This window comes from Exophiala viscosa, assembly GCF_022695815.1.
Source record: "Exophiala viscosa unplaced genomic scaffold EDD37scaffold_12, whole genome shotgun sequence".
NCBI lineage: Eukaryota > Fungi > Ascomycota > Eurotiomycetes > Chaetothyriales > Herpotrichiellaceae > Exophiala > Exophiala viscosa.
In genome coordinates this window covers 251,045-272,083 of record NW_026944364.1, presented here as the reverse complement: position 1 = coordinate 272,083, position 21,039 = coordinate 251,045, and the positions used below count along the sequence as shown (strand labels likewise).

Here is a 21,039-nt window from a genome sequence, read left to right as displayed (position 1 = left end):
CCCTCAACGCCCCTGGTGATGACTCCCGTGAAGAGTTGCAAGATCACACTACACGGGAACGACAACTTCTTTTGCAAGTTTTTTTTATATTCAGCTGGCTATCACAGCTAGGTAGCTATCTGACCTGTCTCAAGAATCATTCCAGGTAGTCCCATGTCGTAAGAATGCTGTTAGTACAAACACGCCCGCTCACTTGGTCTTTGGTATCTGGCTTCAATGAAAAAAAGATCTCAACACATCAAACTCCAACCTCCAGGCCTGTACATGCCAAAAACGCGGCAAAATACATACAACCGTTTGACCGTGGACGGCATTGACCGTGGACGTTGCAAGTATGGTCTAGAAATGCTCCTTCCAGAACCGGAACTTGACCAAATCATTGCTCGTGAAGCTACACGCGTCCTTGATCTCGCGTGCCGCGGCGCCAGGACCGCAAAAGTACACACCGACAGTAGCCTTCATCTGTGCAGTAAGGCTCGCCTCCTTGCCAACATCCATGTACGTCTGGTCCATGAGGCCATCTCTCATCGCGCCAAACAGACGCTTAAAGTCCGGTCGACCGTATTGCGTCTTTGTGCGCAGCTCAGTCAAGGGATCGACCGCGTTGCCCACGGTATTCAGATAAATGTTGGCCGCGGTGTTGGCGTCGACCTTCTGCGTCAAGTACGTGTGAATCCGGAGGAACTCGGGCCCGCCTACAGACTGGGCGGCGGCGGCAGATTGTTCCTCAAGCGACGAAAGCAGAGTCTGGAACCACTCGAAAGACTCGATGCTGCGGGTGACCCAGAGGAATTCGACGCGCTTGAGCCGACGTGGCGGGTTGGGTCCTGCACGAATGTTGTAGATGTGCTTGAGCACCGAGGCCCAGGGCGTGACACCGATACCTGTGCCGATCAACACCGCGATTTCGTTGTCGAATACGTCCTCGGCGGGAGCGCCATACGGCCCGTCGATGCGGATCGCGGGCATTTCTTGACCTGATTTAAGAGCGATCTCGTAAATACCATTGCTGTCTAGGTCGCCAAATTCTTTGGCTTGGGCAGGGCCGCATCCGAGGGCGTCACCGAGTGACTTGGTCCAATCCCCGACTTGACGGACGTGGATGGAAATGTATGGATCAAAGGGACAGGATGTGATGGTAAAGGGGTGCCACTGCTGGCTGGAGACGCCTGGCACGTTGATGAACAGCCACTGGCCGGCCTTGTACTTCATGCTAGGCTTCTGGAATTGGATCTCCATGGCGTCGTACGGGTGACGAATGACCTTGTAGATCTTGGTATCTCTTCTGGCGCGGATTTCCCGATAGAGACGTTCAATCAAATAAAGGCCGCCTCCGAAAAGTTCCCACCGCCATCCTTCGTAACCAATGCAGTGAGTCCAGAAAAGTTTTCCAGCAAAGGGAGAAAATGGATCTGCTGTGTCACGGACGAAGCAGCCGACGGCGTGGGTGTACATAGCCAGGAGGAAAGGAATGAAGAGATGATGGGTATACCAGAAGGTTTCGAAGGACTGTTGTCGGATCTTGTGGTGGGCCGTGGTGTACATGAGAAGCATGCATAGAAGCATGATGTGGCCTGTGATGCCACCCGGTTGTGTGTAGTGGATCTGAATGGCAGTTTGCGGCCGAATCTGACTCTTTTCGACGTTGAAGAAGTTGACATAATGGGCGGTAACGTGAACGATGGTGAAAGTCAACAAGGCGTATGCCACTTGCCGATGGAACCATTGCGTCTCGTCAAGGGGAAGCCACTTGAACTTGGGTCGAATGAACCGCATGAGATTCCGGCACATAGGTAAGAGGATCATCAAGATATCGACCGACAGGACAAGACCAGCACCTCGAGAGAACCATACTGAGAAAGTGAGGCTATTGAGACCAGCTAATCGAGGGTCTGATGCTTGTTTCCACCTGTTCCTTTGAGTAAGTATTTGACTTCGGCAGACGAATGACTGAAGGTGCTTACCAGCCGATGGCAAATAGACCCCAATGAAATCCCCAGAACAGAACATAGAAGACGATCTTGCTCGGGGCAAGATGCGATGCCAAAGTAGCCATGTCTGGATATCTGACCCTGGTGGCCTTAATTGCAAACCCCGGCTCAATGGTAGAAGTTGATAAGTCGGCTTTTCACAATGCTATACCGATTGCATGTCTTTGTTCGGTGAACGTCGGTGAGCGCGAGTTTGAATGGATACCAGATCCGCAAGTGAGAGACAAGTATACGTGTATTGGACGGGTTGAAGAAGAAAAGGTATGGTTGGGTATTTGGACGAGGACCAGCTCGATGGCTATCAAAAGAGCCGCAAGCTGGGGCTTTTGAGATAAGCTCCAACGGACAGGGTGAGATCTTCGGAGTCGGCAGTGCCGAGATATGATGTCTGATCAGTCGATCATAGGAACTATCATACAAGGAGGTAGTACTGATTGTAAATTGGTGTGTTGCTTGGCAGAGCGGATGAAGCAGAGGTCAAACAAGACAAGTGGTTGTAGGGGGAATGAGGTCGAGGCTCTAAAACGGACTTGCTAGTGGAACCTGGGACAGTAGGTGTAACAGGGGTGGTTTTGGGTTATTTCGCGCGAAGAAAGGAGAGAATAAGGTAGCTTTTTATCTGGATATCAGATGCAGAAAGCAGCAGAGAGAAACAATGTGATTATCAGATTGAAAGAGCACATTGATCGTTGAAAGATCTGATCAGATATTGCGATGCGAAGTGGCTTCGAGCGAGCATACCTGTTTAGTAGGTGAAGATGCATGAAGGGTCGGCTAGGCGGTAAAAAGTGACCAGGGTTTGACGATGGACTGTGGAGAAGACCCTGGCCTCGAGATGATAGTAACATGCACGTTTTACCTGTTCCAGATGCAGCGGCGGTTATTGGATGGTGGTGGTGAGAAGATGGCGGGTTTCTAGATGAGACGAAGAAGAAACCGGAGTGCATGACAACCAACGGATCGGTAACATGATGGGAATGTGGGAGTAGACCGGCGGTGGTGACTCGGCTGGAGACGGCTATGGTCTACCTGATGTCGATGTCGCTGTTGATGAAGATTAGATAGATAGTTAGTTGATGGTGATGATGTTGATGTTTCCATCTCCAAGCAGTACAGAATGAACATTGATGGATGAATTGGTGATGGAATTCTTCCGTGCATTTGGAAATGGGGAAAATGATGGCCAGACACAAAAGACGGAGGTCTATCGACGTATCAAAATGAATCTGGAACCGCCAGCCAAATAGTCTGTTATGCCGCTAATGCACCGACTGGCAGTGGCCGTTCCTTTTTCCCATCTTATCCATGTTTCTTGTCCCTTCATTCGCTTGACAGACATCGACGCTATTCCGATATGCAGTGCCCATCTATTTTCGGGCGGCTATCCAATCGTGCATGGTGGAAGCACATCTCAAGTCACAATCCCCGCCATCTTGATCTTCAACCACCACGAATCATGAGATGCAATACCTGCTTCCAGCGAGTACAGCATTACACCATTGGGCAGAAGGTAAAGAAAATGCCATGGTTCAATAATTAGTCTCATCCAATGGCATCCCGGCGTCTACTCGCCGGCGAAGAGCTTCACCTTGATATCTAGCGAGGTAAGTGAATCGGTGTAGATTATCAGATCAATATCCCGAAGACAAAGCACATATCTCAGTTCCCAACAACCATCTGCTGATCTGATATCCTTCTGTATATCCCATTCCCGAATACTGTTCAACTTCGGAGCTCAGCCCTGAAAGTTGCTCAGATCGTGTGAGATCGTGGCAAAATCTCGAATCTGTAACACTTGCTGTCTCCGAACTGCCTCAACCAACTCTGCGACACCAGACCACATCTGTGACCAATCTCATACGCGCCAATTCCATTGCCATAAGATCTCTCAGCAGATACAGTCGCAGAAGACATTAGCTCTCATTCTCTGACTCTTGCTCCTTTGACGTCGACATCCTTCCGGGGCAACTGTTCTGACCGGCTCACCCTGCCGCCGAAATCAACTGGATCTCCTTGACAGAAGGGAGATCCCTTGGCTTCCTTCATATACTTCCTTAACCCAGATGTACCATCGGTGACCGTCAGGCGCAGGACGTCCATTTTCTGCACGCTCCTGAATCCGGTCATTCACATTCATCACCACTCTCGCTTTTTCAACTTCTTGTTTGGACTTCCATTCCTTTCGAACCTTTTCACAAACACATTTTCAACATGGGAAAGCTCATCAAGAACCACTGGGCACGCCTGATCGTTCTCACCGCAGCTGTTTATCAAGTCGCCGCAGCTCTCGAAGGGTTCTTCTGGCCCAAGATCTTCTGGGACTTCCTTACCAAGAATCTCGATGGAGCTGTCAAACCGTTCCCCATACTTCAAATCATCAACCTGTTAATGGGTGTATTTTGTTTTGCGTGGGAGTGGCCTCTGTATCCTGTGGTCAAGATGTTGCCGGGGTTGCACAGGAGCATGGAGGCAAGACTGGTCGTCTATCCTCTTTGTTCCTTGGCTGGTGTCATAATGTATCAGTCAACCAACTCGGCACTGTACTACCTGATTGGGGTGGGAATATACTTCTGGGCTTTCTCGGAAGGAGAGGTACGCTTTCGTCTGACACTGGATGCATCGTCTCTGGCTAACGTAATGTTCTCCAGACTGTATGTGCAGAGCCTTGGACTGTCCCCAAGAGGGGTGCATCTAGACTGGGCAAGGTGTAAAGGAACTGCGGTGCAGATCAGATTGAAGGAGATTCTTTTATGGAGTCAAGCCCAACATTTTGTGAGCCAAGTCGCTGATTGAATGGCGATGGTCAATTGTTGGCAGACCTCATCCACATGCTAGCAAGCGCTGTACAGATATTATGAACTCATGTCAGACATGGGAAAGGAAATAAGCTTGCGAAAGCAATAACCTTGTTCAGACGATGTTGTCGTTAAATCTTGTGGTGTAAGAAAAGGGGCCAGCCATGCAAGGTTAGTTTACCTGAGCGTGATCCCACTGGCAGAGCCGCATGAGGCCCCCGAACTTGCTGTCTGGTAGTAGTGACGCGAAACCGAGAGGATGTCGAGCATATCAATACACTGAGGTTAATCATCGTACTCTCGCGTTCCTAGTTCTTACCATGGGACAAACCCTGCATGGATTGGGTTTGCAGACTTCAAAAAATGCATGGCACGATACTCCTCATACACGGCGAACCTAACGTGGTCGATCGCAGCATGCCATCAGACAGACATCTTCTTCTTGTATTGAGATAATCCACCTCTTCTTCTGAAATGCACCCATGCGCGTCCTTGCTGGATCGTGTGGTTGGGGAGGGCATGTGGAGGCAGGCCCCTGGGAGCGCGAAGGAAACCCAGAGAGACGCGCTGCGGCGCGATTCTGATCACATCGTCGTAGTCTTGATATGCCCCAGTAAGTACAGGGGCACGGTTCTTCTCTGTGGCATATCGAAGTATTCGCTCTCATCTCGAACGGTCCAAGACGTGAAACGATCATCTGGATGGGGCTCATAGGGACTGGACTTCTCACCTGTGCCTCCAGTACCGAGTGTATACGACTTTGTGGTGATGCCAAGTAGCAAGCGATAGCCAACAAGTCAATCAGCTGGTCTGTTGCTCCAAAGCGTCTCAATGAGATATTTGTAGATAGTCCGTGAGGGCAGGAAATGACACCGCAAAGGTCTGTGTTTACTGTACCTATTATTTGACGTCCGAATGCCGGCTCCAAACACCCAAAAGGCAGCGGCGCCTGCCGGCTTGGGAGTTCTCACGTGGCTACTTTCAAGTCGTTCAGATCTCCGCCAAACAGCCCCAAAGCTCCATCTTCTCTTCATATTCCAACTTCACAGTCTCGTCTCCAATCATGTTGGGTGATGTCTCTTCGACATTGCTTTGGCCCCCAGATCAGAGGTGAGATGAAAGCGAGTTAATCCTCCACAAGTTTACCGTCGTCAGACACCGACTTCAAGGCTCCGAGCGGTGGCTGAAACCAATTGGCGTCCGCACGTCCTCATCTGGAATCGTTCCCAACTTGCAATCCAACAACATCTTTCAGCAACGGCCATGACCAACAAGCACGGCCTTTCCCATGCGGCTCAGAAACCAGCCGATCATGCTCTCAAAGCCTTGTCCAAGTTGAATTGGATGTCTCCAACAAGAGCTCTAGCCGTGCCCTTAGCGAAAATAGATGCAGTGGTGTGCTATCATAGTATGGCACTATCTACAGGCAATCTCCATGACCCCTGTCCAGTGGACCCAAAACACCACCGTCGTCCAAACCATCAGACAAGGCTGTCCCATCCCATGTCTAGCTTCACATAGCCGAAACCACACTTTGTTGTCCCCCTATCCTAATATACTTCATACATCACCAACGGCTTTTGACTTTCTTTTGTCCGTTCTCTCAGAATTCTGTTTACTCTACGTTCCAGACGCTTCATCCATCCAGTCCTTCCTTCAACCAGTGTTTCCTCGTCGAGCACATCCATTCGTTTACACACATCACACCGCAAACATGAAGTCCTTCTTCGCCGTTCCCGCGCTTTTGGCCGCCGTCGCCATGGTCTCAGCAAGCCCAGCACCAGAACCTACAGCCCAGCCAGCATGGTCATTCACCTTCACCGTTTCCGACTCCAGCAGCACCTGGACATCCTTGACATATGCCAGCGAAGCTCCCAACGCGACCCTCGCCAGCGCTGCCACCAGCACTGCCTGGTCAAGCGTTGCCGAGCACACCTCGTACACCAAATACAATGCCACCTTCAGCTCCGGCGCCTCGACCTGGGTTGTCCCAACCACCGTCGCATACGACGTCGGTTCAACCTGGACTAGCATGGACAACGCAGAGGTCACTGCCCCTACAACCAGCAGCAGCAGCGCCGGCTCCACAACACCTGCTTCTACTTCCGCTTCCGAGACTTCCAGCACAACCGCCACCGGCACGGGTGCTGCCACGACCTTTACGGGCGCTGCTGTGCCCAACGTCAATGGCAGAATTGCTGGTGGAGCTGCTCTCGCCATGGCTGGACTGGCCTTGGTTCTGTAGATGAACTCAGGTCCATCGGGATTGGTGAGACTGGCTACGACGGAAACTCTCTTGACGGGTTGATATCTCTGGCGATGCATGCAAGCGCGGGATCTTGCACGACGGAAGTTGTCAACCACTGTTTTCCGGAAATCAGGATACCAGCTACCAGATCGAAGGCCGACCCAACTTATCTTTACCACATAAACCATACCCCCAACTATTCTCCGTTGGTACCGATTCAGCGAGGAGTCACCGCGGATGTTTCCACAAGGGCGTTCTAATAGTCATATTGCAGTACAATGTACATATCTACACGCTCTAGACATATACCCCCAACGCCGGTGTAATTCTTGCAATGTCTGTTACATTCAATACCAAACAACAAAATATCCAGTCTAATTCATCTTGTTATTTGTATCTTCATTCGCCAGAGATTTGAATACTCCATAGCCATTGCGCTTTAGCCTAGTGACCTGAAGGTCCACAGCCCATGTTGACATGATCTACACCCAACGCTCAGCACCCAGGTACTTGTAACTACATCCGCAAGATGCATCTGCCATACATGCCGTCAACTCGTCAATACTACAAGTCCATAGTAACTTTTCCTTACGGAGTAACCAAACTTTAGATAGGACGTCCGGAAACCCTCAAGCCTCAAGACAGAAACAAACCTGGCAGTGGCAGCGGCATGAAGCGGACAAGATCCAAAAAAAGCATCAAAACTTATTTTACTGTGTAGTCCTGATCCACATCCACATCTACTGGTGCATATAGTCTATTTAGTCTCCGCAAAAGGAAATTGCCACGGACTTGGAATGGGACCACCACCACCACAACCGATCGGTCCGCTATCTTGCATGAAACCGACGCCGCTGTAGCTGTTGGTCCACTTCGACTCTGCTGGAGCATCCATAGTGAATGACTACCAACGCTGAACGGGATGATATCGAGGCAGGCCAAGACATATATCAGCGACAGCAGACCAGCATGTTGAAGGCTTCGTCGGTAAGGGGGTTTGAGCCAAAGACTGACATACGGTAGGCAGCATGAAGGTCCTCCAGTCGGAGTACTGTGAATGTCATGGTAGCTTCATGTATGACTGTCTAATAAAGTACGCTACTTCCTACCTCTTTTGCTCCGTGCCGTATCGCTACTTGCTCGATAACAACATGTTTCTGAACCCTTCCGCCGACAAACCCTTCAAGATCCCAAGCGGGTTGCTCCACCGTTTCCTCTTGCCACTTATCGAATCCTCTTGCACACCCCCATGTTTCCTCGACTTCTCTTTCTCCTCAGAGTAGAAGACCTCGGCGGGATCATCAGGACCTACGTCGGCCACCAAGTCCTGCCCTGCTCGCTTGCTCTTACTGTTTTTGTTCAGCACATTGTTGTCCCCATGTGAGAACGATAATCTCTTCGTGCCACTCCCGATCATACGACTGACAACATTCTCCATCGTGTCAAGTTCCGGCAGATCTTGCGACTTCTTCTTGACATGCACTGTGTCGTCGAAACTGTCCTTGCGTACCTCGAATATGGGCGCTGACTGCTTCGATTTGCTTCGCCTACTCTCCGTGAATGCTTCATATGACTTCCGGCTTGAGAGCGACGGACTTCCTGAGCGTCGAGAAAACGGTCCATGTATGGATGCCAGACTCAGTTTCCGCACCAACGTGCCTGCTGAAGCTCGAATGATCTGACCTCCGCGAGATCCAATCATGCCAGGATATGGCAATTTGTCCTTCGTCCAAATGTCCCCAAGAGTCGACTCGAGCCTTGCTCTTTCTGACCTTTTGGGCGCCAAAACGACAATGCGATTGGAAGTCATATGAGACAGCGATCTGTTAACCGTCGACGAGGATGGCTGACGGAATTCGTGGAGGTCTTGTGGGTTATTCGTGTTGCGTATGATGACTTGACTTATATTGGCTCGGTTGCCGACAGTTGCCGCTCTCTGAACCGAAGGGTGTCTTGACAATGAGGAGGCTTGTGAACCATAAAGTGTGCCGATGGACCGTAGGTCTAAACCGATACATGAAGGAAGCTCCGTTGAAAGCTCGCATGCATTTCTGTTGCTAAGCGCTTTGTCCAGCATGCTGTCCTTCCACGTTTGTTCCTCCACGGCCGAGCACGCACTCAGGATAAATTCGTGAAGATGCCCGTTTGCTTCAAAGCATATCTTCCACGTATGCAGAGCCGAGTGACATTGGAGACCTAGGGCATATCAGCATCGGACGCCACTGCAAGGGACGCCCACTTACCTCGCCCATCACTTGGAGAAGCAATGCTCACGTCGGAGAGATGTAGCAAAGCTATCACTTCGAAGCACGGACTCGTCCCAGCAGGGACAGCCACCAACAGCGTGCTTTCGAACAGCACGCAGAGTGCATAGCAGCTATCGATTTTGCTCTTTGTCTGCCAGGCCACATGCAAAACACCACAAAGCCGAACATTGCCCAGAGAACGCAATCGCTCAGGCTTCAGATTGACTTTGTTGTACTTGAGTCGTGCCTGAAGTGACCAGCGACGTTGTACGTGAGCCCGCGTTTCGTGGCTGTCGGTTGCCTGGTTGACAGATTGGACGAGACCTCGCAAGCATTTCAAGGTCTCTGAAATCTCGATATGTGTGCTTGGACAGTCGGACACAGGTGTCTGTTTGAGGAGATCGTTAAAAAGAAGGGGATACTTTGTCACACGTTGAATGGGCTTGATGAGAAGGTCAGCCACAGTGAGTCCCTTCTTGTTATGTTCGCGTTTCTGATCGAGGGTGATGAGAGATCGAGACAGTGACTCGATGCCAGACTCGTAGGTCGTCCAAAGTGTTGGTGCGTGCCTTTGCAATTCATGTGCAATGAGGCTATGGTTTGCGCAGTACTCCTCATAGGCGAAAAAGTCTTTCGAAAAGTCCTTGAAGATGGATGCAATGTCAGACACATCTCTAGGCTCGGCGCAACCCAGATACGTTCGACCACGGCCCACTTCACACGAGTCGATGGAGCTACGGGTGCGCCGATGACTTCGAGTCAACTTTGTAACGAGGGCGGACTCCACACTCCGCCAACGCTCATGTCCATGTGGCCAGCCAAGATCTCGAGGGGAAGTCGTGTCTGTCCATTTTCGTACTGCAGCTTCATAGGTGGCCTGTTGTAGACGCTCCAGAAGCCTTTCGTGCATATGGAGAAGGTCGTGTACGTTTCTTAACATGGAAGAACGCACTGGGCTCGATATCGACATGGTAGACGCCAAGAGGGTCGAATAGAGATAAATGAGTGCTTTCAGGTCGGCAATGTAGCCTTCTTCAGTAGCCAGGAGTTCAGCAAGGATCTGTCGCCTCTTCAGCCCCCTGAGGAACGCGGCTTCCTCGACAGATGCACTCGTATCAGGGCGGTCACTGTCTGTTGAGTGTCTCGCATTGGAGCTGAACATGCCATAGCTATCATTTGACCTTCCAAACCTCGAGGATCGTGGGAGGATGCTGAGACTTGCGTTGCTTAAACTCGCTGTTTTGATTGTGTGTACAAAGGCGGATGATGCAGTAGATAAGCGCTTTTTGTGACAGACGAATTGTGGCCCGGTAGACTCTGCCTCTTCTTTAGCATGTTTGGTAGAGAGAACACCACCATCGCCCAATGGATCTTGATTTTCATCGTTGCTGGGAAAAGGCGCCGAGGCAGCGGTGAGAAATGAAGTGGATGATACTTGACGATGGCATCCGACGAAGAAAGGGACCAAGGAGGCCGGAGAGCTTTTAGAGCTTCCATCGAACGTCGGATGTGGGTTAGAGAAGATATTTGGTGATCTGTGTAAGTGAGTGCTAAAAGGATCTGCAACAACAGAGGGCAGAAGCTGTGCTGTCATTGCTTATTGATGGAAGATTGCATAAAACCAGAGAAAGATAGTTTGGCAATGATGAAAGACCAAATGAGAGCCAACGGTCAAAATTCCCATTGGGAAGACCAAGCGACCAACGTCGATGATGTTCCAAAACCTGAGTGATAGAGCATGTCAACGGGTGATGAAAAAGAGAGAATGGGTTTGACCGAGTTTGGGCAGACAGGTTTCCAATGTGGCTGATGAAGGCAAGTAAGAGGAGGCAGAACCAGGAAAGAGCATGCCTTTCGAGAGCAGCAGGGACGATCCTCTGTTGAGGTCCACGAGATCTGACCTGGCCCGATTGAAGCATCATCCCATTCCGAGCCAGTTCTCACGTCGGGAACAGTCTTGCGGATTTACAACAGAAAGTAAACAAACCGCACAACAAAATTGTTTCGTGCAACCTGGGCGTCGAAGCCATGCGTGATTGACAGAGGAGATGGGTCGGGATATTGAAGCATTTTTTCATGGGTTTGATGTCTCATATCGACATCCTCCTAAGTCGGGCAGCAGCGGCGGTGTGAGCATCACCCAAAGGGAACTGTAAAGTCGGAGGGTCTGCTGAAGTGAGTAGAATGACAAGATCTCGAGGTACCTAGGTATGGATTCTGAGAAGTCGGATTGTGATATCAACCTGGCAAAATCTCGGAAGATTATTTTGTTGTGACAGCATCCCCCCGCGTTTTATATGCTGTGCCACTAAACATACAAATTCCGCGCAGTTCGTCAGCTGCCTGCGCCGTTACGAGCATTAACTACCCATGACGAGACATATGTATCAGTCCTGACGAACTCTTCTAATCTTCCCTAACAAACAGAACATGGGACTTCCAATGGATCCTAACCTCTCAGAAATCCATGTTCCCAGTGGACCGACATCAATACAGCCGGGACAGTCCTTCGAAGGTCTAACCTTGCACCAACTTATCAATCGGAAGGACGACCTTGAAGAGGAGCTGAAAGCTTTGGGTTCGGTTCTCGACAGCCATGGGGTCAACATGCAGACAGGTCTTACTACATTCGATGGCTTCCCACGATCAGACATCGATGTGGCACAAGTCCGTGTGACGCGAGCACGTATCATCACGCTTCGCAACGACTGGAAAACCCTCATGGATAGGATCGAGAAGGGTCTCCATGAACATCACGCCAAAAATCAGGCCTCCGAGGCGTTGAAAGCCTCTACGTCACAATCTCAGTCTGTATCGATGCCTGCAACTGTCCGAACCGCCCCATCAGTGCCTGAAACACCCTTCGCGAAAGTCAACAGTGTCGAGCCTGGCAGCCCTGCGAATGAGGCCGGTTTAAAAGCTGGTGATCTGATCAAGAGATTTGGCGATGCGATCTGGTCAAACCATGAAAGACTGCGGAAGGTTGGCGAAGTGGTGGGTCAGAATCTCGGTCGACCTATACCGGTCAAGATCTCCAGAGGGATTGGGTCTGATGCACAAGAGCTGGATCTGAGGTTAACTCCAAGGCAAGGCTGGGGCGGGCGAGGTACATTAGGATGTCATATTGTGCCTGTGTGAAACTCAGAAGATCTTTAAGCGGAAGATCCCTCACTTTTGGGAGACGAGAATGTACAACATTCTTAAGCTACAAGCGGAAATGGGGCAGCTCCATGGAGGAGTGACCCTAAATTTGCTGCATGTGGCCTTTTGTTACTTGACGCTATCTAAGTCAATGCTACTCACGCTACATGAGAACGGCCAGCTGCAGATGTGGCTTTGATCAACGGACTGAGGGCAGATGACCTTGAGCGAAGTTAAACTTGGCTTATGTCCTGCTACGATATCGAAATATGTGGTCCGCGAATGGGGTCTCGCCTTTGCACGCGAAGCGATGCTTTCAGCACGCCCCGTCGGTCCCTTGGAGCTCAAGGCCTTGGGGGTGATATCGCAGATTGTGGAAAAGGATCTCGATGGGGATGGACTTTCCCGAGCTTTGGATCTATATCTCGCCAAGATAAAAGTCGCGGCACCGAAGGCCTCGAGCATGTGCAAAGAGCTCGTCCGCCTCGAGTGGAAAGAAGCTGGATCACCGAAGCAGGCTTCTGGTATCAAGGCGTTGTTTGACGAGATGATGAAAGCGGATGGCGAAGCGGCCCTTGGACTGCAGCAGTTTCAGTCAGGGGTAAAATCGCCACGATGGGACGAGCTGCTACTGTCAAATCCAATTAGAGCAAAGCTTTGAGACAATAGCGCATGAAAGAGCGTGGGTAGGAAGCAAGCAAGAAAAATCGATTACCTGCATCCTGCATTTACACTGTCTCAAGTTCCAATGTTTGAATTGTGCGTTGATGTCATTGAGGTCTGGACCGCTTGAAGTAACCTGCAAGACCCGGAGACCTGTCAAGTATAGATATCCCAAGGAGATTGGACGCCGCGAAGGAGGGTTGCCATGGAGAATGGTGGCCAAGATGGATTCGAATCGTGTAGCAAGCTCAATAGGAAAAGGCAGGTACTATCACGAAACCTAAGCCATTGGATGCACCCCATCCTGCAACTTTTACCCCTATGTAGAGGGATGTCACATTACCAGGTGATTGTAAGATTTCATGGTTGTCGTAGTGGTGCAGCTGTCGAAGAGTGCGGACCATCACATTTCCATTTTCATCAGCGGATGTTCTGATTCCGAGTTCCAAGCTTTGGACAAACAATGTAGCCTTCCACGAGGCTTGTGTTACAATACCTGGCATCTCCATTGGATAATACTTGCAAGTGTCGCTTCCTCTTGTTGTCAAAGCTGAGACGGCCATTGCAAGTTTAGACGTGGTGGCGAATGATGCGAGGATAGCACTAATACTGTAATCAATGAAGGCAGTGATTGTACCGGACAACATACATGGGCCCCAGGCCCACTTGGGCCTGTAGGTGCGACTCAAATGTAGGTCAGTGGTTTCATAACTAAGTTCTTCTTGCTATCATTGAACTTAGCCCGCTTTTTGAGGTCGGTCTCGACTCAGCTGCGCATGGGGCCACCGTCTAATCTGGGGAACACTGGGGAATGATCGCCGGTCATGCGGGGAAGGCTGGGGGATGATCACCGACCCTGTGGAAATGGCATAGATTTGTGGTGCCTTATATGGAGCATCATCGAGCATTGTCTACTTTGTGGGTGGAAGACTACAATAGTTGTTGTCTTTTTGCTAAGGGTCTCAGACATGGGTTTCTTTGCTAGTAACAAAGGTCAGCAGACAGCGCCTGCGCAGAAGCTCAACGCGTACAATATTATCATCCTCTTGCTGCTTGCGCCTGGATCCATCGCCTATGGCTACTCTGCGGCCATCATCGCTACCACCTTAGGTATTGCTTGTTTTTCCCTCAAAGGGTTAAACTAATCAATGAAACAGGACAACCTTCCTTCATCGAATACTTTAGCCTCGCCACTCGGCCCAATGCAACGTCACTTATCGGTGCTACCAGTGGTTTGTTCTTCGCTGGCGGCACCATCGGACCGCTCTTACTGCCAGTCATCACTGATCGGTGGGGCAGAAAATGGGGTATTGCAATCGTAAGATGATACATGCCGTTCCGAGGCGATATGACTGTCACAGCTGCTGACATGACTTCAGTCATATGTCTTGAACGTGATTGCGGCGGCATTCATGGCCGGCAGCACCAATATGGGCGAGTTCATCTTCTTTCGATTCATCGCTGGTGCCAGCGCCTTCATGATACTAGGCGCAATTCCTGTACGGTTTCATCCCGTGCAATACACGGAAGATGGGTTCGGGCTGACATCCTCAAGCTCTACATGAACGAGATAGTGCCCAGCCGCATGCGTGGTGGTCTGGTCGAGTTGCATGCTGTGTTCTTCATCCTTGGCTTCGTTATCGCATCTTGGATTGGCTTTGGATTCTCCTTCTGGACGAGCGGTGGTTTGAAGGCGTGGCGAGTTCCTTTAGCCATACAGGCTTTCTTTTCACTTACAGGTCTCACCTGTCTGGTCTTCATCCCAGAGAGTCCTCGGTGGCTGGTGATGAATGACCGTCACGATGAGGCCCAGAACATTCTGCACAAACTACACGGTAGTGAGGACCAAGCCACAGATACCTATGCCCGCGCCGAATTCTATCAGATTCAGAAACAAATACGGGTGGACAAGACACTTGGCAACTCTTGGATGCATCTATTGAAGAAACCATCTTACAGAAAGCGAGTCTTGATGGGCTGTGGTCTGACATTCTTCATTCAATCGTCGGGAGATCTGGTTATCAACAGTAAGCCTCAACTCAAGACCTCATATGTTTCTATGCTTACACACTGTGTCTTCCAAGACTACAGTCCTCTCCTCTACAAGGATCTGGGCTACGGAGTGACCAAGCAGCTTCTATATCCTTCAGCCTGGTTGACCTTTACATTAGGCATCAGTGTCATCGCAATGCCTCTCATAGACCGCTTCCCGCGCAACAAAATGACTGCAGTGGGTCTATGGGGCACTATGAGTACATTGATTGTCGAGGCGGCGCTCGTGGCGAGTTTTGTGCCTTCGACAAACGAGAATGCGTTGCGTGCTGCAGTGGCAATGTTGTTCGTCTTCCAAATCTTTGACACTGCTTGTCTAAACGGTAACGCTCCTCGTTCTTCGACATTTGCCTTTCACTGATCATTCGCGTTGCAGGACCTGAATGGGCATATTTGGGGGAGCTGTTCCCGACTCACATTCGATCCAAGGGCTACTGTGCAGCTATGTCGATCTTGGCGTTGAGCAACGTCGTATATACACAGGTTGCACCAACAGCATTTGCGTAAGTTCAACAGCATCATTGGTTTATGGCTGGGGGTTTGCGCACAGCTAACTGTCATCCAGAAATATTGGCTGGAAATACTACCTCGTTTTCATCATCCTGACCTTTATTGGTGGCTGTGTTGTATGGATATACTATCCCGACACAAGGGGAAAACCTTTAGAAGAAATTGCTGCCCTCTTTGGTGATGCAGATGAAGTGGCCGTTTACCAGGAAGAGATCGAGGTCAATCAGACAGAGCTTACCATCGTCGACCACCATGAAGATAAAGGCACGGTTGAGATGCATGAGGATGCACTGAAAGCTGTCTGATATAGCAAAGGCAACCCCGGCTTGATCTGCAGCTGGTCGCACCAGTGGAGTTTATGACTAAGCTATATTGTCGGAACTTTGACCTCAGCGGCTGTGCATGCACGAGAGCAACCGTGGGGAAGTGTCCTGATGTATGCTTGTCCGAGTCTGATTGTTTCACAGCCTGCTCTTTTCGTCCCCAGACAATTCCACCACGATTTTCCCCCATGCCGTGCCTGTACTCAGCAGTTTCAGTGCATCTGTCACCGACTCCAGCCCAGAGAAAGTCCGTTCCGTATATGCGATACTCTTGATCCCTCCTCTGTCAATCACTTTGAGCAGTACATCCCATACCTGCGTCACAGCATCAGGGTCCTGATTAGCATACTCGCCCCAAAAAAGGCCACTGATGGACACATTCTTGATCAGTATTCGGTTTGTGGCAATTTTTTCAATCTCTCCTGCGGCGAAGCCAATCACTACGAGCCGTCCATCCCACCGAATACACTTAAACTCTGGGGCAAAATGGATCGAAGACTCATGAAGAGGCAGTATCGACGTATGAACTTCAGCGGAAAGAGGCTGCTACTGGGGACGGACGTAAGAAAGGGTGATGAGACGAGTATGTGTAGAAAATTGTACGATTATGATGACCACCTGATATGAAGCCTTCCCCATACTTGTAGTACGTTGTGCAAAAGTGTAGGAAGCGAGCAGTTGCCTGCGCGGCCCACGTGATCTAAGACGCCGTTTGCCAGTTTAATCCCAGTGAAGCCCCAGCAAAAGCAGGGCTTGGCATATGCCCGACTGCCTCTCTGAAAACAATCTTTCCGCCTTTCAACTGCGCTGCACCACTTCCTTGCAATCACATTCAGAACAAGACTGTTCCCTTTAACATCTCCTTTGCGCATAGTCCACAGTACTATCAGACTGTGGTATCATCCTCGTTGCGTCAGTCAGATCGATTCTTCTCCAAAACACCTCCCTCCTTTTCCCAATCAGCAACAAACAACATGGCGGAAGCTGCTTCAAACGTACCAACCTTCAAGCTCGTCTTGGTTGGTGACGGTGGTACAGGAAAGGTATGGACGAATTCCTTCTGACAATCCGCGTTGGGTCGCATCCCGCGAGAGATCGTGGCCTGGTCGTATACAAGATACTAATTGATACCTGTTGATAGACTACCTTCGTCAAGCGCCATCTGACAGGTGAATTCGAAAAGAAGTACATTGCCACTCTTGGTGTCGAAGTTCACCCTCTAGGCTTCTCAACCGTACGTCGCTCTTCTAGATCTACGAGGATTCGTTTCTAATACTATTTCAGAACCTGGGTCAAATTCAGTTCGATGTCTGGGATACTGCTGGTCAAGAGAAGTTCGGTGGTTTGAGAGACGGATACTACATCAACGGCCAATGTGGTATCATCATGTTCGATGTCACCTCCAGAATCACCTACAAGAACGTCCCCAACTGGCATCGTAAGTCGCGTCCCGTCCAATGTAGCGCCTGCAGATATTGACCGCTCTTTCTCCAGGTGACCTTGTCCGAGTCTGCGAAAACATCCCCATTGTCCTCTGCGGAAACAAGGTCGACGTGAAGGAGCGCAAGGTCAAGGCCAAGACCATCACATTCCACCGCAAGAAGAACCTTCAATATTACGACATCTCTGCCAAGTCCAACTACAACTTCGAGAAGCCTTTCCTGTGGCTCGCCCGCAAATTGGTCGGCAACCCTCAACTTGAATTCGTCGCTGCTCCAGCTCTCGCACCACCCGAGGTCCAGATCAACCAGCAGCTTCTCGACCAGTACCAGAAGGAGATGACAGAGGCTGCAGCCATGCCTCTGCCAGATGAGGAAGATCCTGACTTGTAAACGAAACATCAAACCAACAGGGCTCGTCGTCACATTCTGCGAAATGGCGACGGCTCATCTGGTGGAGGGTTTGGGTCAGCGAGGCGACAACTAGAAGGTCGTGTTGGTTCCGATCAGAAGTGGAGCTGGGAGTTGCAAAGATGCTGGCAGGAGAGCGTGGCTGGTGAGATGGGTTGGAGACGCGAAAGCACCGAGCTTCTTCCCACCTCAATGACGAAGTGAACGAATGAAAGACAAACGAAGCTTGCTTTCTCCCAGAAGCCACAAAAGGCCAAAGTGCACGCACGATACAGGTTTCATTTGCTCATTCTGCGATAGGTCTAGACTACAAATATGATAGCATAGCGAGAATCAAAGAATTCGAACGAATATCGTACTGTCAAATCTCGTCAATTGTCCGTAAGTCATTTATACAAAAGCGCTATGCTATGTTTCGCTATGCAGATGCAACCAGACGCAGTATGCTGCACATATCTTCCTTCCCTTCATTTCCGCCATCATGATGACACAGTCGAAAATAAAACCTTTCGCCAATATGTGAAAACGCCATACATTCGCCTTTCGTGATTCCAGTCATCTTGCAGCTGACCGGGGGTATCATTTGCAAGTTCTATGTGTTTAGATTCACTCAACGAGTGATTGAGGAACAAATCTCTTCTCTGGGCACCGATCGGTGAGAATCTCGTCGATCTCGGCCTCACTGTCTTCGCCCTTTGTATAAGCCTCGATTACCAGGCCCATGCCTCTCATGGCGGCCAGAATCGCGCGGACATTCAAATGAATAGTCTCAATGGGTTCTTGCGCGTTCATCAGATATCTCGTCAATCGTGGGAAGAGAACGCCGAAGTCGGATTGCGAGAGGTGCGCGCTCTCTGGAATGAGGAAGAGTTTCGGTTCTGTGGGGCTCTTCAAAGTACTCTCGATGGCTGGTGCAAACGAAGTAGTTGACAAGGATGCGCTGCTTTCCATCTGATTTGAGCTTGCCGCAGAACTTACGCTGGAGGTCTCGCTGGGACTCGGGGAAGAAGCACGGCTTTGCACGGAAGATGTGGACGTTGATGAGGTTGCGTTGTCACCAACATCTTCGTTGGCAGTCAAGTCTAGCTCATCGTCGAGTTCGGGCTCGAGCGCAGCGGCTTTGTTGGGCGGTGTCAGGATGGTTGCGGCATCAAACTTTGGCTCTTTGGGTGGGTTTCGGCGGTCAAGCAAAACGGCAATCTCGGCGGGCTTGGCTGACAGCGCTGCTTTCATTCGGTTAAGCAGTTCGGTGTACTTGTAAAATTCTGCCGTTACGACTGCAACCACATTGGGCGTGGCGTGGTCGCTCTCTGGGGCCACTTTGCGGTCGTAACATGGCAGAGGCCGCTCCCAGAGCCACTTTGTCAGGTCGGAGCGTAGGGGCATCGTCCAAAGATCGAGAAAGCCGATCGGCGACTCCGGTGTGATTTGTTTGACCAACTCGCTGTTGCTGGATGCTTTGTAGATTGGTCGCCAGTCGAGGTCATTTTCATACGGCGTGCCTTTCAGTGAGGGCATGGACTCGTGGTAGTAGACTGATTTGACGAACTGGGCGATGGTTGCGGCTCCAAAAGAGTGGCCGACCCATGTGACATGCCCTGGCTGGAAGTCAAGGGTGCCCTTGAAAGAGGGATTTTCAGGGGCTTTATTCTCCGGATAAGCGTAGTTGGAGAAGTTTTTTCCCTCGTTCAGGCTTGAAAGCACTGAGAAAAGCTGGTCGAGTTCCCACAGTCGGATGCGCAGCTGGGCATTTCGTGAATTGAGGACTTCAGTGGTCGGCGTGTGCGCGTGCTTCTGGTAAGGTATTGTTTCAACAATTGAGCCGTCTGATGAGCGGATAAGGGAGACTGGGGCGCTGCCGTCTCTATGCTCGGGAGCCACGCACACAATGCCAAAACTTGCTAGCGATGTGCATACTGAGCTGTAGGTATTATAATTGCCTCCTAGGCCATGGGAAAATATGGCCACTGGGTATGTAGATGATTTTTCTCTTGGTAATAAGGGAGCGTCTGCCACAGCAGGGATGTTTGTATAGTTGAGGGTGAAAGGTAGGGCAGATAGAATAGATTGGACTCGAGGCTTGAATCCTAAAAATGCGGCGTATGCCTTTTGCCATGTTCCTTGCGGCTGCGGTAGCCACGGTACTGACACCTTGGAGGAGGCATCGTCGGTCGTAGGGTAGTATATGCGGAACTTGATTGTTGAGATCTTAGAGTCAGGTACAGGCGCTGAAGAAGGGATTTCTGAAGAAGGAATCTCCCATTCTGTCGTGCCAACTTTATGCGGTCCCAGAGGTTTGGGTAGAGTAGGGATGGGGTTGAGGTATGACGAGATCATCTTGGTAGACGTCGGCCTTCAATTGGCGAAGCTGGTAAGTGGTCTCGTGCTCGCCAACAATTCGAGTGTTGGGATGTATTTTCTAGGCTTGATAAGAGCAAAACGCAAGATGGAAGAATGGCTAATTTGTGCGATTGTCTAAAATGTACAAAAGGTCAAGAAGAAGGTCATGATCAAGAGGAAACATTGAACGACACTGCGGATGAGGTAGTATTAAATGAAGGACTGCTATTGACTGGGGGTGGCTGAATGAGTGCTTAGTGAGTGGGAAATGGGCTCGCGTGCCCACCTACCTTGTTCTGGTCAAACTTTTCCCATGCGAGAATTTACGTCGTGCACAGGCGACTCCGAGGCCGAGCGAAACCAGGAGAAGCATTGATGTCATTGGGAGACGCCGGTGGAAAGGTCACGATGTCACTTTTTCTTCATCATTCGGCCCTTTCCACCAAATCAACTCTGTAGATTGCCACTGAAACTTCAACAACCTAGTCTCAATTTGGATCTAAGCCGTATCCAGATTGGGTATAGTCTTCGAGCAACGTGGACAATCTTCACGTAATCTCGCATGTGCTTTCTTTTCATGCTTCCTTCCTGTGCCTTCATCGTCGTCATCCTCATCCATTCGCTTCATTCGATATCGTCTTTACGTCGGAGACTCCTTTGAAGATGAAGAGGACGCCGATAAGATACCGATCTCGACGTCAACATCGACATCATCCCTTCATGTCACAACTGCTCCTATACCAGACATTTGTACTTTTAGTATAGAACTGGTACCGGTACAGGTTCGGATATCACATCCTGATCGCCTTTTCCCCGCGTCCCAGATCCCCAAGAGCGTGTTTTCGCGACTCCGGTGAATCCTCCAACAAGCAGCGCGAAC

At 50.2% G+C, this 21,039-nt stretch overlaps 9 protein-coding genes across 9 annotated transcripts; 6 read left to right on the top strand and 3 right to left on the bottom strand.

Annotated features, from left to right (window-relative positions):
- Positions 1-75: 75 nt before the first annotated feature.
- EDD37DRAFT_582548 (NADPH oxidase) lies at positions 76-2,273 on the bottom strand. Its single transcript, XM_062814424.1, has 2 exons — positions 1,965-2,273; positions 76-1,909 (listed from the first exon to the last, which is right to left on the bottom strand). Exons 1-2 carry the CDS (start codon positions 2,054-2,056, stop codon positions 340-342), a joined length of 1,662 nt encoding a protein of 553 aa, XP_062666429.1. The 5' UTR covers positions 2,057-2,273; the 3' UTR covers positions 76-339.
- A 1,781-nt stretch (positions 2,274-4,054) lies between these two features.
- On the top strand, positions 4,055-4,943 carry EDD37DRAFT_158736 (uncharacterized protein). Its single transcript, XM_062809709.1, has 2 exons — positions 4,055-4,583; positions 4,640-4,943. The coding sequence occupies exons 1-2, from the start codon at positions 4,203-4,205 to the stop codon at positions 4,700-4,702; spliced, it is 444 nt and encodes a 147-aa protein (XP_062666428.1). The 5' UTR covers positions 4,055-4,202; the 3' UTR covers positions 4,703-4,943.
- A 1,557-nt stretch (positions 4,944-6,500) lies between these two features.
- On the top strand, positions 6,501-7,031 carry EDD37DRAFT_612757 (uncharacterized protein; the record flags this gene model as incomplete). Its single annotated transcript, XM_062815390.1, has 1 exon — positions 6,501-7,031. The coding sequence occupies one exon, from the start codon at positions 6,501-6,503 to the stop codon at positions 7,029-7,031; it is 531 nt and encodes a 176-aa protein (XP_062666427.1).
- A 1,004-nt stretch (positions 7,032-8,035) lies between these two features.
- On the bottom strand, positions 8,036-11,000 carry EDD37DRAFT_158675 (uncharacterized protein). The gene is made up of 2 exons (XM_062809708.1): positions 9,278-11,000; positions 8,036-9,230 (listed from the first exon to the last, which is right to left on the bottom strand). The coding sequence occupies exons 1-2, from the start codon at positions 10,872-10,874 to the stop codon at positions 8,167-8,169; spliced, it is 2,661 nt and encodes an 886-aa protein (XP_062666426.1). The 5' UTR covers positions 10,875-11,000; the 3' UTR covers positions 8,036-8,166.
- A 590-nt stretch (positions 11,001-11,590) lies between these two features.
- On the top strand, positions 11,591-12,528 carry EDD37DRAFT_158665 (26S proteasome non-ATPase regulatory subunit 9). The gene has a single exon (XM_062809706.1). It carries the CDS (start codon positions 11,711-11,713, stop codon positions 12,416-12,418), a length of 708 nt encoding a protein of 235 aa, XP_062666425.1. The 5' UTR covers positions 11,591-11,710; the 3' UTR covers positions 12,419-12,528.
- On the top strand, positions 12,516-13,185 carry EDD37DRAFT_158670 (uncharacterized protein). Its single transcript, XM_062809707.1, has one exon. It carries the CDS (start codon positions 12,639-12,641, stop codon positions 13,080-13,082), a length of 444 nt encoding a protein of 147 aa, XP_062666424.1. The 5' UTR covers positions 12,516-12,638; the 3' UTR covers positions 13,083-13,185.
- Positions 13,186-14,021: 836 nt separating this feature from the next.
- On the top strand, positions 14,022-15,951 carry EDD37DRAFT_688403 (MFS transporter; the record flags this gene model as incomplete). Its single annotated transcript, XM_062819957.1, has 7 exons — positions 14,022-14,194; positions 14,242-14,402; positions 14,464-14,583; positions 14,640-15,111; positions 15,169-15,459; positions 15,513-15,639; positions 15,702-15,951. Exons 1-7 carry the CDS (start codon positions 14,053-14,055, stop codon positions 15,949-15,951), a joined length of 1,563 nt encoding a protein of 520 aa, XP_062666423.1. The 5' UTR covers positions 14,022-14,052.
- A 788-nt stretch (positions 15,952-16,739) lies between these two features.
- EDD37DRAFT_640371 (GTP-binding nuclear protein GSP1/Ran) lies at positions 16,740-18,170 on the top strand. Its single transcript, XM_062817238.1, has 4 exons — positions 16,740-17,012; positions 17,111-17,203; positions 17,254-17,407; positions 17,464-18,170. The coding sequence occupies exons 1-4, from the start codon at positions 16,944-16,946 to the stop codon at positions 17,799-17,801; spliced, it is 654 nt and encodes a 217-aa protein (XP_062666422.1). The 5' UTR covers positions 16,740-16,943; the 3' UTR covers positions 17,802-18,170.
- On the bottom strand, positions 18,084-20,446 carry EDD37DRAFT_640369 (1-alkyl-2-acetylglycerophosphocholine esterase). The gene has a single exon (XM_062817237.1). The coding sequence runs from the start codon at positions 20,154-20,156 to the stop codon at positions 18,426-18,428; it is 1,731 nt and encodes a 576-aa protein (XP_062666421.1). The 5' UTR covers positions 20,157-20,446; the 3' UTR covers positions 18,084-18,425.
- Positions 20,447-21,039: the final 593 nt, after the last annotated feature.

What these genes read in the sequence shown, in the direction of transcription:
- EDD37DRAFT_158736 (XM_062809709.1), top strand. Translation starts at nt 4,203, where the DNA reads ATGGGAAAGCTCATCAAGAACCACTGGGCACGCCTGATCGTTCTCACC. An exon ending in GGGCTTTCTCGGAAGGAGAG is followed by an intron (nt 4,584 to 4,639) that starts GTACGCTTTCGT and finishes AATGTTCTCCAG; the next exon opens with ACTGTATGTGCAGAGCCTTG.
- EDD37DRAFT_640369 (XM_062817237.1), bottom strand. Translation starts at nt 20,156, where the DNA reads ATGATCTCGTCATACCTCAACCCCATCCCTACTCTACCCAAACCTCTG.
- EDD37DRAFT_158675 (XM_062809708.1), bottom strand. Translation starts at nt 10,874, where the DNA reads ATGACAGCACAGCTTCTGCCCTCTGTTGTTGCAGATCCTTTTAGCACT. An exon ending in TTCTCCAAGTGATGGGCGAG is followed by an intron (nt 9,231 to 9,277) that starts GTAAGTGGGCGT and finishes GATATGCCCTAG; the next exon opens with GTCTCCAATGTCACTCGGCT.
- EDD37DRAFT_640371 (XM_062817238.1), top strand. Translation starts at nt 16,944, where the DNA reads ATGGCGGAAGCTGCTTCAAACGTACCAACCTTCAAGCTCGTCTTGGTT. An exon ending in GTGACGGTGGTACAGGAAAG is followed by an intron (nt 17,013 to 17,110) that starts GTATGGACGAAT and finishes ACCTGTTGATAG; the next exon opens with ACTACCTTCGTCAAGCGCCA. An exon ending in GAACGTCCCCAACTGGCATC is followed by an intron (nt 17,408 to 17,463) that starts GTAAGTCGCGTC and finishes CTCTTTCTCCAG; the next exon opens with GTGACCTTGTCCGAGTCTGC.
- EDD37DRAFT_158670 (XM_062809707.1), top strand. Translation starts at nt 12,639, where the DNA reads ATGACCTTGAGCGAAGTTAAACTTGGCTTATGTCCTGCTACGATATCG.
- EDD37DRAFT_158665 (XM_062809706.1), top strand. Translation starts at nt 11,711, where the DNA reads ATGGGACTTCCAATGGATCCTAACCTCTCAGAAATCCATGTTCCCAGT.
- EDD37DRAFT_582548 (XM_062814424.1), bottom strand. Translation starts at nt 2,056, where the DNA reads ATGGCTACTTTGGCATCGCATCTTGCCCCGAGCAAGATCGTCTTCTAT. An exon ending in GGTCTATTTGCCATCGGCTG is followed by an intron (nt 1,910 to 1,964) that starts GTAAGCACCTTC and finishes TCAAAGGAACAG; the next exon opens with GTGGAAACAAGCATCAGACC.